The 12,412-nt window shown below is 47.4% G+C and overlaps 1 protein-coding gene across 1 annotated transcript in view; it reads right to left on the reverse strand.

Moving 5' to 3' along the window:
* LOC134909347 (ankyrin repeat domain-containing protein 65-like) overlaps positions 1-12,181 on the reverse strand; it is a 53,851-nt gene extending 41,670 nt beyond the window's left edge. The window contains exon 1 of the mRNA XM_063916126.1: positions 11,793-12,181. Within this exon, the coding sequence (XP_063772196.1) occupies positions 11,793-12,043 (251 nt within the window). The 5' untranslated portion in view covers positions 12,044-12,181. The remainder of the gene's footprint in view (positions 1-11,792) is intronic.
* Between the last annotated feature and the right edge of the window lie 231 nt (positions 12,182-12,412).

Here is a 12,412-nt window from a genome sequence, read left to right on the forward strand (position 1 = left end):
ACCCTCTCTCTCCCTGATACCCTCTCTCTCTCGCTCTATCTCCCTGACACCCTTTCTCTCTCTCTATCTCTGACACCCTCTTTCACTATCTCACTGTTCTCTTTCTCCCTGATACAGTCTCTCTCACTCACCCCCCCCCCTCTCTCCCTTGCTCCCCCTCTTTCTCTGACGTCCTAGTGGATGCTGGGAACTCCGTAAGGACCATGGGGAATAGACGGGCTCCGCAGGAGACTGGGCACTCTAAAGAAAAGATTAGGTACTATCTGGTGTGCACTGGCTCCTCCCTCTATGCCCCTCCTCCAGACCTCAGTTAGAATCTGTGCCGGCCAGAGCTGGGTGCTCCAAGTGGGCTCTCCTGAGCTTACTAGTAAAGAAAGTATTTATTAGGCTTTTTATTTTCAGTGAGCTTCTGCTGGCAACAGACTCACTGCTACGTGGGACTAAGGGGAGAGAAGCAAACCTACCTGCTTGCAGCTAGTTTGTGCTTCTTAGGCTACTGGACACCATTAGCTCCAGAGGGTTCGAACACAGGCACCTGTCCTCGATCGTCCGTTCCCGGAGCCGCGCCGCCGTCCCCCTTGCAGAGCCAGAAGAACAGAAGCTTGAAGACGACGAAATCGGCGGCTGAAGACTCCTGTCTTCATTAAGGTAGCGCACAGCACCGCAGCTGTGCGCCATTGCTCCCAGTACACATACACACTCTGGTCACTGTAGGGTGCAGGGCGCTGGGGGGGGGGTGGGCGCCCTGGGCTGCAATTGAAGTACCTTTGGCATAAAAACATACATATATACAGTCTAGCACTGTATATATGTAAAAACCCCCGCCATTTTTTTACATGGAAAGCGGGACAGAAGCCCGCCACTGAGGGGGCGGGGCCTTCTTCCTCAGCACACCAGCGCCATTTTCCCTTCACAGCTCCGCTGGAAGCAGCTCCCCATGCTCTCCCCTGCAGTATCCAGGTACAAGACGGGTTAAAAAGAGAGGGGGGGGGGGGCACATAAATTTAGGCGCAAAACAATACAAAAAAAGCAGCTATTGGGTAAATCACTTATTAGCAGTGAAAATCCCTGTGTTATATAGCGCTGTGGTGTGTGCTTGCATACTCTCTCTCTGTCTCCCCAAAGGACTTTGTGGGGTCCTGTCCTCAGTCTGAGCATTCCCTGTGTGTGTGCGGTGTGTCGGTACGGCTGTGTCAACATGTTTGATGAGGAAGGTTACGTGGAGGCGGAGCAAGAGCAGATAAGTGTGGTATCGCTCCCGTCGGGGCCGACACCTGATTGGATGATTATGTGGAAGGTCTTAAATGACAATGTAAACTCCTTACATAAAAGGTTTGATGACGCTGCAGCCTTGGGACAGCCGGGGTCTCAACCCGCACCTGCCCAGGTGACTCAGAGGGCGTTTATGAGCCCCTGACGGTTTCTATCTCAGATGGTTGACACAGATGCCGACACGGAGTCCGATTCCAGTGTCGACGATGATGAGGCACATTTACAGTCTAAAATGACCAAGGCCATCCGATACATGATTATTGCAATGAAAGATGTATTACACATTTCTGAGAGTAACCCGGTTAATACCAAGAGGGTTTATATGTTTGGGGAGAAAAAGCAGCCAGTGACTTTTCCCCCATCTGATGAATTAAATTAATTGTGTGAAGAAGCGTGGAGTTCCCCTGATAAGAAATTAGTGATTTCTAAGAGGTTACTGATGGCGTACCCTCAGGGCCGGTTCTGTGATCTGTGGCGCCCCGGGCAAAATATGGGGGGCGTGGCTTCGATTGGGGGCGTGGTCAGCTCGCTGAAAGAAAAAATAAAAATAAATAAAAACTATACTTACCATCCCCGTTCCTGATCCAGACCCCCTCCGCCGGCGGCGCCGCTCTTCTCCTCTCCTCTGTTCTCTTCGATCTATGGAAGAGACGTTATTACGTCTCTCCCATAGAACAGCATAGACACTAGAGGTCAATTATGACCCCTAGTGTCTGTGCCACTATGCTGTGCGGTGCGCGATGACGTCATCGCGCATCGCACAGCAGAGGTCCTCAAGACGAAGGGAAACTAGACCGTAGCGTCTAGTTTCCCTTCATGGAGAGGACCTTTGCTGTGCGGTGCGCGATGACGTCATCGCGCACCGCACAACTAAGGTCCTCTCCATGAAGGGAAACTAGACGCTACGCGTCTGGTTCCCTTCAAAGCGGGGGGGCACAGCAGGGCACTACGGGGGGCACAGTGGCGGATCTTGCCCTGGTGCGGCGCCCTCCGGATGGCGCCGGCGCCCTCCGGAAGGCGGCGCCCCGGGCAAAAGTACCGCTTGCCCGCGGCAAGAACCGCCACTGCGTACCCTTTTTCCGCCAACGGACAGGTTACGTTGGGAAACATCCCCTAGGGTGGACAAGGCACTGACACGCTTATCTAAAAAGGTGGCCCTGCCGTCTCAGGATACGGCTGCCCTAAAGGAGCCTGCGGATAGAAAGCAGGAAGCTATCCTGAAGTCAGTGTATAGAAACATAGAAACATAGAATTTGTCGGCAGATAAGAACCACTTGGCCCATCTAGTCTGCCCCTTTTTTTTTTTTTTATATTATTTTTATCTCTAACCTTATTTGATCCTTATTTCTTTGTATACACACTCTGGTACTCTACTGAGACCTGCTATTGCTTCAGCCTGGATGTGTAGTGCTGTAGCAGCGTGGACAGATACTCTGTTAGACGACAGATTCCCTCGACAGAGATACTGTTTTGCTAACCCTGGGCCATATCAAAGACGTCGTCTTATATATGCGGGATGCTCAGAGGGACATTTGCCTGCTGGGTTCTAGAATTAATGCTATGTCCATTTCTGCCAGGAGGGTCTTATGGACTCGGCAATGGACAGGAGATGCTGATTCTAAAAAACACATGTAGGTTTTGCCTTATAAGGGTGAGGAATTGTTTGTGGACGGTCTGTCGGACCTCGTGTCTACAGCGACAGCTGGAAAGTCGACTTTCTTGCCTCAGGTTTCCTCACAGCCTAAGAAAGCACCGTATTATCAAATGCAGTCCTTTCGTTCCCAAAAAGGCAAGAGGGTCAGGGGCGCATCCTTTCTTGCCAGAGGCAGGGGTAGAGGTAAGAAGCTGCACCATGCAGCCAGTTCCCAGGAACAAAAGTCCTCCCCTGCTTCCACTAAGTCCACCGCATGACGTTGGGGCTCCACAGGCGGAGCCAGGTGCGGTGGGGGCGCGTCTCCAAAACTTCAGCAACCAGTGGGTTCGCTCACAGGTGGATCTCTGGGCTATACAAATTGTATCTCAGGGATACAAGCTGGAATTCGAAGCGACTCCCCCCCGCCGTTACCTCAAATCAGCCTTGCCAGCTTCCCCCATGGAAAGGGAGGTAGTACTGGCGGCAATTCACAAGCTGTACCTCCAGCAAGTGATTGTCAGGGTCCCCCTCCTTCAACAGGGAAGGGGTTACTATTCCACAATGTTTGTGGTACCGAAACCGGACGGTTCGGTGAGACCCATTCTGAATTTAAAATCCTTGAACACTTATATAAAGAAATTCAAGTTCAAAATGGAATCGCTCAGAGCGGTTATTGCAAGCCTGGAAGAGGGGGATTTTATGGTGTCGCTGGACATGAAAGATGCTTACTTGCATGTCCCCATTTACCCACCTCACCAGGAGTACCTCAGATTTGTGGTACAGGACTGTCATTACCAATTCCAGACGTTGCTGTTTGGCCTGTCCACGGCACCGAGAATATTTACCAAGGTAATGGCCGAAATGATGATACTCCTTCGGCTGAAGGGAGTTATAATTATCCCGTACTTGGACGATCTCCTCATAAAGGCGAGGTCCAGGGAGCAGTTGTTGATCAGCGTAGCACTCTCTCAGGAAGTGTTGCAACAGCACGGCTGGATTCTGAATGTTCCAAAGTCGCAGCTGATTCCTACGACGCGTCTGCTTTTCCTGGGCATGATTCTGGACACAGAACAGAAGAAGGTGTTTCTCCCGGTGGAGAAGGCCCAGGAATTAGCATCTCTGGTCAGGGATCTCCTGAAACCAAAACAGGTATCGGTGCATCACTGCACGCGAGTCCTGGGAAAGATGGTGGCTTCATACGAAGCCATTCCCTTCGGCAGGTTCCATGCAAGGATCTTTCAGTGGGATCTGTTGGACAAGTGGTCCGGATCGCATCTTCTGATGCATCGGCTGATCACCCTGTCCCCAAGGGCCAGGGTGTCTCTTCTGTGGTGGCTGCAGAGTGCTCACCTTCTCGAGGGCCGCAGGTTCGGCATACAGGACTGGGTCCTGGTGACCACGGATGCAAGCCTACGAGGGTGGGGGGCAGTCACTCAGGGAAAAAACTTCCAAGGGCTGTGGTCAAGTCTGGAGACTTCTCTCCACATAAATATACTGGAACTAAGGGCCATTTACAACGCCCTGAGTCAAGCAGAGCCCCTGCTTCGAAACCGACCAGTGCTGATTCAGTCAGACAACATCACGGCGGTCGCCCATGTAAACCGCCAAGGCGGCACAAGAAGCAGGATGGCAATGGCGGAAGCCACAAAGATTCTTCGATGGGCGGAGAATCACGTGCAAGCACTGTCAGCAGTGTTCATTCCGGCAGACACGACCTCCACCCGGGAGAGTGGGCACTTCATCAAGAAGTCTTCCAACTGATTGCAAACCGATGGGAACTGCCACAGGTGGACATGATGGCATCCCGCCTCAACAAAAAGCTAAAAAGATATTGCGCCAGGTCAAGGGACCCTCAGGCGGTAGCTGTGGACGCCCTAGTGACACCGTGGGTGTACCAGTCGGTATATGTGTTTCCTCCTCTTCCTCTCATACCAAAAGTACTGAGAATAGTAAGAAAGAGAGGAATAAGAACAATACTCATTGTTCCGGACTGGCCAAGAAGGACTTGGTACCCGGAACTACAAGAAATGCGCACAGAGGACCCATGGCCTCTGCCTCTCAGACAGGACCTGCTGCAACAAGGGCCCTGTCTGTTCCAAGACTTACCGCGGCTGCGTTTGACGGCATGACGGTTAAACGCCGGATCCTAGCGGAAAAAGGCATTCCGGATGAAGTTATTCCTACGCTGATAAAGGCTAGGAAAGACGTGACAGCAAAACATTATCACCGTATATGGCGGAAGTATGTTGCTTGGTGTGAGGCCAGGAAGGCCCCTACAGAGGAATTCCAACTGGGTCGTTTCCTGCACTTCCTACAGTCAGGGGTGACTATGGGCCTAAAATTGGGGTCCATAAAGGTCCAGATTTAGGCCCTATCCATTTTCTTTCAAAAAGAACTGGCTTCACTGCCTGAGGTTCAAACATTTGTTAAGGGAGTGCTGCATATTCAACCCCCTTTTGTGCCACCAGTGGCGCCCTGGTATCTTAACGTTGTGTTGGATTTCCTGAAATCCCACTGGTTTGAGCCACTTAAGACCGTGGAACTAAAGTATCTCACGTGGAAAGTGGTCATGCTGTTGGCCTTAGCATCGGCTAGGCGTGTGTCGGAATTGGCGGCTTTGTCATGTAAAAGCCCATATCTGATCTTCCATATGGACAGGGCAGAATGGAGGACTCGTCCCCAATTTCTCCCAAAGGTGGTGTCATAGTTTCATTTGAACCAACCTATTGTGGTGCCTGCGGCTACTCGGGACTTGGAGGACTCCAAGTTGCTGGACGTAGTCAGGGCTTTGAAAATATATGTTTCCAGAACGGCTGGAGTCAGGAAGACTGACTCGCTGTTTATCTTGCATGCACCCAACAAGCTGGGTGCTCCTGCTTCAAAGCAAACTATTGCTCGCTGGATCTGTAGCACGATTCAGCAGGCTCATTCTGCGGCTGGATTGCCGCATCCAAAATCGGTGAAGGCCCATTCCACAAGGAAGGTGGGCTCTTCTTGGGCGGCTGCCCGAGGGGTCTCGGCTTTACAACTTTGCCGAGCAGCTACTTGGTCGGGTTCAAACACATTTTCAAAGTTCTACAAGTTTGATACCCTGGCTGAGGAGGACCTTGTGTTTGCTCATTCGGTGCTGCAGAGTCATCCGCACTCTCCCGCCCGTTTGGGAGCTTTGGTATAATCCCCATGGTCCTTACGGAGTTCCCAGCATCCACTAGGACATCAGAGAAAATAAGAATTTACTCACCGGTAATTCTATTTCTTGTAGTCCGTAGTGGATGCTGGGCGCCCGTCCCAAGTGCGGATTTTCTGCAATAAGTGTATATAGTTATTGCTTAACTAAGGGCTATTGTTATGAGCCATCCGTTGAGTGAGGCTCAGTTGTTGTTCATACTGTTAACTGGGTAAGGTTATCACAAGTTGTACGGTGTGATTGGTGTGGCTGGTATGAGTCTTACCCTGGATTCAAAATTTCCTTTCCTTGTAATGTCAGCTCTTCCGGGCATAGTTTCCCTAACTGAGGTCTGGAGGAGGGGCATAGAGGGAGGAGCCAGTGCACACCAGATAGTACCTAATCTTTTCTTTAGAGTGCCCAGACTCCTGCGGAGCCCGTCTATTCCCCATGGTCCTTACGGAGTTCCCAGCATCCACTACGGACTACGAGAAATAGAATTACCGGTGAGTAAATTCTTATTTTTTCTCTCTCCCTGAAACCCTCTTTTTCTCTCTCTCCTCCCCGTTCTGTCTTACAACCAACCCTCACACACCGTGACTCACCCCTCTCACCTTTCCTAGATGGAAAGAGGGTATTGGGAGGGGAGGGGAGGGGAGGGGGGGGGGCAGTAGGCAGAAGTTTTGCCTAGGGTGTTGAGAAACCTTGCACCGGCCCTGGATATAGTATGCCAGTTTACACCTTTTTCTGCGTATGCTAGTTGTGAATTCTACTGTTCTATTCATATAAGGGACATGTATTGCAATGAATTATCTATTCGCATTGAACTAAAGAAGAGTTATGTAATGTTGTTTTGCTCGCTCTATGCCTGTTCTGCTTAGAGTGATCAGATTGCACACCATTCTCTACTGTAATTATGTGGAAATGTGCAGGGTGTGCCCCTCTGTAATTAGCTCTGTACCTAAGGGTTTGCCTTTGTACTATGTTGAACCACACACGAACTTGATGCATGACTAGTATGGTGGTAAATGACAAAGGGAAAAAATAAGCTGGGTAAATGAAGGATGTCTCTCACATTTACATTTCGGTAGTTTATTATAAATAGCACTGTTTTAATACTCACTCTGTATCACAACCTAAGTCTCAGTATACGAACACTTACATTATTTGATACCAATGTAAACATTAATTATAGTAATTACCTGCTCAGAAGGAGTGTGGTATGTTATTTTAACATTCGGAATATCAGTATAATGTCAACATGGTCAGCATATGGACATTCAGAACATAGGTGGTCATTCCGAGTTGTTCGCTCGCTAGCAGTTTTTAGCAGCCGTGCAAACGCTCTGCCGCCTCCCACTCGGAGTGTATTTTAGCTTAGCAGAAGTACGAATGAAAGGATCGCAGAGCGGCGGCAAAGTTTTTTTGTGCAGTTTTAGAGTAGCTCAAAACCTACTCAGCTCTTGTGATCACTTCAGACTGTTCAGTTCCTGTTTTGACGTCACGAACACGCCCTGCATTTTTCTGAACACTCCCTGAAAACGGTCAGTTGTCACCCAGAAACGCCCCCTTCATGTCAATCACTCTGCGGCCAGCAGTGCAACTGAAAAGCTTCGCTAGACCCTGTGTGAAACTACATCATTCGTTGTAATAGTACGTCGCGCGTGCGCATTGTGCCGCATACGCATGCGCAGAAGTGCCGTTTTTTTTGCCTCATCACTGCACTGCGAATGAATACAGCTAGCGATCAACTCAGAATGACCACCATACACATCATTTCAACATTGTGCATGTCGACTTAAGGCCCATATAGACAGGCCGATGCAGGAGAGATGTGTGCTGAGCGAACTGCTCAGCACACATCTCTCCCGCCGCTCAGCACAGCGCAATCTGTGCTGAGCGTGCGGGGGGAGACGGGGGTGGGGGGCGCTCACTTCACCCAGCGGGTGAAGTGAGCGAACCGCTAGATTGGCCTGCACGGCAGGCCAATCTAGCAGCAGCGATAGCGATGCGTGGGGCTGCGCAACACTATCGCTGTAGGGGGTACACACAGAGCGATCCTGCTTAAATTTTAAGCAATCTAGTCAGATTGCTTAGAATATCGCTCCGTGAGTACCCCCCTTTAGAATATTTCTAGTGGTAGAGCCCCAACACCACTCTAAATCTGTACTGGTGACAGTCACAATGATGAAAATATGACCATGTCAGCGTTGTGAATTGCAACATGTTCACTGTTGAGGAGGAGGATGACAATAAATATCCTACTTTTACAGTTATTTTATGATTTACGTACATCTCTGATGCGTGTGGTACTGTGCATACACAGGAGCCATTCTACACATGTGCAGAATGAGTCCTGTGATATTGCATGTAGTGCTCCCAAGCTGCGGCATGGACAGGGTGGCACTACCTGCAATTCTAGAAAATGGGGGCATGTGAGCCTAATTTTCTGGGAGTGGAGAGGCCAGTGACTGCATCTTCCAATGCAGATTTATTGGGCGCCTAAGCAGGCAGGAAATGGCCATTCTGAGTAAGCTTAGGTCGCTGTTCACGATGTCAATCCGATCCTGGTTTTCGGATGCAGGTATTGGAGCTGAGATGCTGGCAGGAGGCATCTTTTTCCTTCAGACACCCCCATAAAAGAAGCTGCTAGTAATATTTTTCATTGTAAGAAATATATTTAGTGAATTATTTCTCATAAACATTAATGTTTAAATACCCTGCTTCACAATCAGGCTCATTTCACAGTCTTCTGGCAAAGGGATGTACTGGCAAGAAGAAACAAATTAGGGGAGACTGATAAAAAAGAACCAGGAAAGTAGTGGGAATATGAACAGGATGAACAGAAGGTCTGACCGATTTTTTTTTATTACCAACTTCTGTTGGTAACCGCTCCCTGGCATTGCTCTGCTGGCACTTTAATATGATCATTTCAGTAAGCAATGGACTAAAATCAATTTGACCTCTGGCTATGGGGGGTGAGGCAAAATGAGCGATGTTGCAGTTGTGATTTGCTCACGCTCAGAATAGACTCATGATATTTATGCAGAATGTATCAATGCAGATCTGCCAAGAGACAGAAAAGGGGGGTACGCACGGAGTGATTTTTGCTTAATTTCTAAGCAATCAGCAATCTGACTAGATTGCTTAGAAAAGAAGCATACATCACTCCGTGTGTATGCCCCATAGCGATGCGAGGCCCCGTGTGTCGCTATCGTTGACTCTAGATTGACCTGCATGCATGCACACAGCAGTGAAGTGAGCGCCCCCCCCCCCCCTTCCGCTCAGCACATCGTGCTGTGTGCTGAGCGGGGGGAGAGATGTGTGCTGAGCGGTCTGTGATAGGTTGCTCAGCACACATCTCCCCGTGTGTACTGCCCTTTACATCTTACAGTAGGTAATTGTTTTTCTTTCTGTGTTTGTATTAGTAAACACACCTCTCATGGATGTAATCCAGTGGTTCCCAAACTGTGTGCCGCGGCACCCTGGGGTGCCTCAAGACACTAGCAGGGGTGCCTTGGATTGGTGGTCCAGGACCAATTCGAACTATTTTTGGTCAATGTAATAGACAAAACCAGCGCTTGTGGCTGCCAATTTATAAAATATGAGGACAAACAGCAGCAAATATTGCCGCGCAACACACTAAAGAAACTAAGGATGACACATAAACATAATTTACTTATTGTTTTCTAAAATTCTCAAAGAAACTTTTGGCCTAGGGGTGCCGTGAAAAAATTCTGATACTCTAGGGCGCCATGATTGAAAAAAGTTTGGGAACCACTGATGTAATCACTTACTGACACCTTTATACAGCCTTTTAATATTTTTCTTATGTAATGAAATTATCATCCACACTTGGCAAATCAATCTGCCAAATCCCTGAATAAGAGGAATAAGGAGGTCCTGCATTGTGTGTGTGTGTATTTTATATATATATATATATATATATATATACATACACACACACACAAACACACACACACACACACACACACACTCACACACACTCACTGGATGTAGTTATGTGACCGTTGGTCACTATGCCGACACCAGGATCCCAACATATTCACAGCCCGACAGTCGGCAAGAGCTATTCCCACTCGCAGGTGTCCATGACACCCATAGAGTGGGAATACAACCTGTGGCGAGCGTAGTCTAAAACTCGGGATCCCGGTGTCGGTATGGTGTGTGTGTGTGTGTGTGTCTGAAAAGTAGGAAGGGGGGCGGCAATAGTGCTTTAAAAGTTTCACAAATTTGTTACAACATCGCACAGAGCATAACAGATAACATCCGTACCAAAGAAGGCGGTATAACCACCGCTTGTATAGAGCTTTGACACAAGTTTACCCGAAGTAAAGCTGTCAGCTTTAGCTATCTGATTTGACAAGTCACGTATACAGTATTTCTGCGTAATCTTGAATAAATAGATTTTTAATTAGTCATTAGTGTCTGATTAAATCACAGCCTTTAAAGCTTGTTTGCTTTGTAAACTTCCCCATCATGTTCCTTTGTATGCACATTTTCTATACAAAATAACAACATTGTAAGCTCAAGGACTCACAACAATATGTAATAGTCATCCAAACAAACCTGTATTTGCTAAGTTATGAGTAGAGCAGAAAGTACAATAATGTTACCTTGTATTAAATAAGTTACTTTGTTGTTTGTTTACACTGTGGAAATTATAGGTCTCGGTTAGTGCATCCACTAATCGCTACTGCTCAAAGTATGGCACCACTAATAGGTAGCACAGACTGTGACTGCCACTCAGCTGGGTGTTTAGTAACCTTAGCCACCTATTATGTGTATTACATTGCTAGACCTTAATGGCATGTTTTATTGTCAGTATAAAGCAAATACTCTTAGAGTAACAAAGAATATACTTCATGATGATATTCACGTCAAGTGATCTGTTGCAGGTACATATATGAAATTCATGTTTTAACCCTCCGTCAGGCGCACCTCTGGGACTCCCGGGTTCAGGCGCACTGCACCTGACAGGCGCCTGTTAGATAATCGTCATTAGCACCTAATTAACTCAATTCTAATGCTCTTAAAGTGATCAGTGACCTTCATTAGGACGTACAAAGAGAGATTTTTTTTTTTACGGGCCATTTCAGCAGAAAATCTGAAGCAATAAAGAAAAAACACGAACATGAATATAAGTTTGGGCGCAGTGTGCCTGAGAGGCCACCCTGGACAAACCTACATATTTCCGTAAAATATCCACAACCATTGTAATTTTCATTCATAAAATGAGCAAAATAAACAGTAGATGAAAATAAAAGGAAAAACGAACCTTCAAAAGTTGGAAGAGTTTGGGCGCAGTGTGGCCTAAAGGCCAGGAGGGTCACTACTGCGCTCCACGCAGGCGGCAGGAAAACTGACTAGGGGGGTTTCGAACAGCACCTAGAGATAGGAAGGTACTAGGCGGGACAGGTCCCTGTGCCCCCTTGGGGCGGAGAGGGGAGCGAGAACAGCTGTGCGTTGCCTGTCAGACCAGCTGCGCCTGACTGAGGGTTAAAGAACAAATCAAAAATAAAACTACATCAGTAACATTTACTTCCTGTTGTAGCTAATTGATGGGAAATATCACCATAGAAAATATGCCTATATGGTCCTTATTTAGTGATCATTTGTTTAAAAATAGGTATGATAATGGTAAGCGTTTTCAAATAGTTGCTGATGTTATCTATGACACATATATTTAGATGAACTTACTGACAGTTTACAGATATCCCATAGTTGAGTAAGATGTTCACTTGCTCTAGATCTCCTCTCCAGGCAGCCTCATACAGTATTGTCTTTTTGTTTTCCAGTGAGTGAGTCAATGATGAGTTTAAGTGTGGACATCTATCCAGTTGCCACTGCTTCAGCCTCCCTGTCCTCCTGACTTGTCTTTCAGACTTGGAAAGTGAAATGGAATCACGAAATTCAAGCAGTTTCCTTGCAATCTGCATTTGCTCAGCCATTGCAATAGTAATTCCACAAGTTCAACTTGAAGGAGGCAAGGTACAGTCTCTGCATTCAAGTCATAGACTAATGTTTCACATTCCAGGGCTGTCAGATTAAGCATGAGCCTATTCCTGTTTAGCTGTTGTCAAGGGCAGCACAATTGAACACTCAATGTGTTATAGCTGTGCCCAAGGTCATTAGACCTCATTTCTGTTACTCTAACATTCCTTCCTTTGTTATGCGATGGATTGAAATATTACACTATTGTATTGAAATAAAGTTTCATTCTGATGAACCTAAATGCTATAATGTGGAAAATGATATACTATATCATGTTAAATTGACCTTTAGATGAATGTGGTTTGCTCTGCACTTACATTATATAG

The sequence above is a fragment of the Pseudophryne corroboree genome, chromosome 4, assembly GCF_028390025.1.
Source record: "Pseudophryne corroboree isolate aPseCor3 chromosome 4, aPseCor3.hap2, whole genome shotgun sequence".
Taxonomy (NCBI): Eukaryota; Metazoa; Chordata; class Amphibia; order Anura; family Myobatrachidae; genus Pseudophryne; species Pseudophryne corroboree.